We start from the raw sequence: 3,775 nt of genomic DNA, 5'->3' as shown, positions 1-3,775 counted from the left end.
TCTCACAACCCTTCCAGAACTTCTAAGTCCAAAAACTCATATGATTGATGATCTTCATTACATAAATATGCAATATTTTATCAATAACATCTTTTTTGTCATTTAAATGTTTACATGAACACATCCGTATGTACAAATACAATCTCACTTTGATACCTCCCATCAATGTCTACATTTGATAACGAATGGAAATGTAAAACCAACAGAGACTTGCAGATGATGCCTATTATCAATTATTTTATAAAAAGCAAAACTACAACATGAACTAAGAAACTGAAGTTGCAAATTTAATCAAAAATCAGCACATAAACAAACACATACAGACTATATACAACACATAAACGAAAGTTTATAAAGCATGAAACTTAATGACATGAAAAGTAAAAAACTTAAAGGAGACTTTATAAAAAGAAAGATCACCCTTACTTGCCACAAATGGTTGAAGACATCAACAAGAAGATCAATCTGACCATGGAATCCACATGTTGTATGAGCATGACTTCAGTAGATGAACTACCGAAACGTAAGAATTGCAATTGAACTCTATTAGCATTTGAAAATGGAATTAGGGTTCCATAGAAGACGACGAAGGGTTTAAAATTTTTTTGGACCGTTTCTCGATTTGTTTGTGTCATCCTTGCGCAGGGGGCATGCTAATCTTCTCTGGATCGTTCCAATTTTATTGGATGTCCCCAAAGGGACGACCATAGATGAAGAGCTTCGCCATATAGAGGAGTAGCAGGTTATATGAGACGATGCGAGTTCTAAACGAACTAGTTTACTGTTGATGGTCATATATTCTCAATGTCTTTAAATTTACGGTTAATGACTTAGGAGGGTAATTAGGTTTCTAGTTTGTCCGTATTAGGTCACTAAAGTTTTTTTTTATTTTTTTTATTTTTTTTTTTATTTTTTATTGCGTATTAGACCAATATGATTGTTATTACCGTTCACAAATAATCATTTTTACCGGTTAAAACCGGTAAAAGTACTATTTCTAAATGATAATAACAACCATATTGATTTAATACGCACAAAAAAAAAAACCTTAGTGACATAATACGAATAAACTGAAATCCTAATTATCCTCCTAAGTCATTATCCCCTTTTTTATTTGGACAAAAATAGAGACATTTTTGAAATTTTGTCTTTTAATAAAACAAGAACCATGGAACATAACACTATGTCGGTTGTGTGTATATATTGTGGCGGTCAGTACTAAATTTCTACAATAATTCCTCGACTTTGGTACGAAAATACTCCGTTACCGTCATTACCATCGTCGTCATCGGACTCTACTAATCGCTGTACACCGATCAGCACCACTAATTCATCTATTCGTTTCCTCCCAAAATCCACAATCGGAAGAAACTTCCCACTTCGTCAGGTACCAACACCTCTATCTGTATATTCGGTTGCATAATTTTCTTACATATATCACGGTTTTAGGTTGAGATCTTTAATTCGTAGGGTTTACTCTGTTGATCGTCCTAATTGCATTCATGCGGCAGCTGATTGATCATGACTGTCTTTTTAAGTTCAGTTACCGTCACTTTGAGTATATTTGATGTGTCTAATTTTTCGTTTCCTTAATTGATTGGATGAATACTTCTTCCGTCAATAAATTTATTTTCCGATCTTTAGTCTTTTCTTGATTTGTTCAATTTTGTAGTTCGAAGAACCTGCAATCATTTTTGTTAAGAAATTCGTCTATCTTGTTTGTTGATGAATTTCAATTTAATTTGCTAGATAATAAGCATTCCAGGTTTTTGATTTTGATATCAAAATAATCATCAATTTCAGCGTTTCGGTACTCTTCCCTCATTACAACAATTAAAAAGCTTTAGCAATTGATCTCACATTGAAAAATGTTGGTGATGTTCCATTTTGCATTGTACAGGTAGCTTGAAAGCTTCTGTGAGCTACTGATGGCGAATGGAATGACATCAGCTTTAATATTATCTTCAGGATCCATGGAACAACATCAACCACATATGTTAATGAAAAACACAAACTCATTAGATGGTCCAATTGCTATACTCTGGGACATGGAAAACTGTCCTGTTCCCAATGACATACGTCCAGAAGATGTTGCAGGTAATATTAGAATGGCCTTACGTGTCCACCCCATAATCAAAGGAGCTGTTAATATGTTCTCTGCATATGGAGACTTCAATGGCTTCCCTAGAAGATTAAGAGAAGGGTGTCAAAGAACTGGAGTGAAGCTCATAGATGTACCAAATGGAAGAAAAGATGCTGCTGATAAAGCAATATTAGTTGACATGTTTCTCTTTGCTCTTGATAATCCTCCACCCTCTTCCATCATGCTGATTTCAGGTGATGTTGACTTTTCTCCTGCACTTCATGTACTTGGTCAACGTGGATACACTATGATTCTTGTGATTCCATCTAGGGTTGGTGTTTCTGTTTCTTCTGCTTTGAGTAATGCTGGTAGTTATGTCTGGGATTGGCATGCTCTTGTTCGTGGAGAAGGCTTTGTGACACCTTCAAGATCTCATGTTAAAAACATAGATGAACCTAAAAACGAAGAAGAAGCAATTGTATATAAAGGGATTTTCACTTCCTGAATGCAACAATTTATCAAAATCATATAGCCTTCCATCTGCATCGAATTCGAATAATGTGATGTGGGTCCAGCCTGGAGATTTGATTGGGTTGAAAGGTCAACTAATGAAGCTTCTAGAACATTCCGGTGGAAGTTTACCTCTTGCACGTCTTCCTGCTGAATACCAAAAAAGTTTCGGAAGACCCCTTTATGTTTCAGAGTATGGAAGTGGGAAACTCGTGAATCTTTTGAAAAAGATGAGTGATGTGATTTGTGTTGAAGGAGATGGACAAAAGAAGGTTGTGTTACTCAAGAAATGTTCAATAGTGGGCACCATAAAGGATGATAAGAAAGGAAAGCAAGGTGTTGGATCTTCAGATGATGATGAGTTTGATGATGATGAAAGAGTGGTTGTTGAAGAACAGAGTATTGCAATTCTGAATGAGTTTAGGTATGAGTTGCAGGAGATACTCGTGAGTTATTCTTGTAAGATTTTGTTAAGTTGTTTTGAGGAAATATATCAGCAAAGATACAAAAAAGCACTGGATTGTAAAAGATATGGTGTGAATAAGCTTGAGGAACTGTTTGAAAAGGTGAATGAGGTTGTAGCATTGCATGAGGAACCAGTAAGCAAACAGAAGTTCCTGGTGGCTGCTGGTGGCCTCTAGTTATATTTTATAAGAGCCAAATGATTACTAGTTATTTAATGTGTTTGAAGAAAAATTGCCACATGGTTCGTTTTAGTATATACCTTGTGGCAATTGGAATCAAAGTCATGTTGGCTAACATGAGAAGCTATACGATTTTGTTACAACTTTGTAACATATTAATGACGTAGATAAAGAAGTTGTAATTTTGGGTCATGTTTTGTCAAAATGCAAATGTGTATGAACAAAATTGAACTTCAGTTTGCTAAATAACCTTTCGTGTATGTACGAGGGATGAAGTGTAGTGATAGAATCCTTCACTTTAAACTCAATAATACAAAAATAATTGAAGGCAGAGATAAATTTAAACTCATCAATAACACAAAAATAATCAGAGGCAGAGATAAATGTTTAATTGCATAAGAAAAGTGAACAGAGCAATCAGACTATGCCCAAGCAATTAATGGCCGATACTCTCGCATGCCTACAATACAATGGTACATGCTCTCCCGCTAGTATTTATAATCGATCCTTTAATGCAAAACAGACACCCTATGAATAA

The 3,775-nt window shown here is 35.0% G+C and overlaps 1 protein-coding gene and 1 non-coding gene across 2 annotated transcripts; one reads left to right on the top strand and one right to left on the bottom strand.

Moving 5' to 3' along the window:
* Window positions 1–599: 599 nt before the first annotated feature.
* LOC145055817 (U6 spliceosomal RNA) lies at window positions 600–702 on the bottom strand. Its single transcript, XR_013685369.1, has one exon. It is a non-coding gene; the product is annotated as a U6 spliceosomal RNA (small nuclear RNA).
* A 499-nt stretch (window positions 703–1,201) lies between these two features.
* LOC145054079 (uncharacterized) lies at window positions 1,202–3,268 on the top strand. The gene is made up of 3 exons (XM_079002208.1): window positions 1,202–1,387; window positions 1,901–2,578; window positions 2,637–3,268. Exons 2-3 carry the CDS (start codon window positions 1,929–1,931, stop codon window positions 3,232–3,234), a joined length of 1,248 nt encoding a protein of 415 aa, XP_078858334.1. The 5' UTR covers window positions 1,202–1,387; window positions 1,901–1,928; the 3' UTR covers window positions 3,235–3,268.
* The last annotated feature ends 507 nt before the right edge of the window (window positions 3,269–3,775 follow it).

This window comes from Lactuca serriola, chromosome 5, assembly GCF_051521515.1.
Source record: "Lactuca serriola cultivar US96UC23 chromosome 5, Lser_US96UC23_V15, whole genome shotgun sequence".
In the NCBI taxonomy this organism is placed as follows: Eukaryota; Viridiplantae; Streptophyta; class Magnoliopsida; order Asterales; family Asteraceae; genus Lactuca; species Lactuca serriola.
Note: the sequence above shows the minus strand (reverse complement) of the source record. Positions and strands in the feature narration are given on the sequence as shown.

Bases quoted from the DNA above. Each gene is read 5' to 3' on its own strand.
- LOC145054079 (XM_079002208.1), top strand. From the start codon at position 1,929: ATGGCGAATGGAATGACATCAGCTTTAATATTATCTTCAGGATCCATG. The intron at 2,579-2,636 runs CACTTCCTGAAT...TGCATCGAATTC, and splicing joins ATTGTATATAAAGGGATTTT to GAATAATGTGATGTGGGTCC.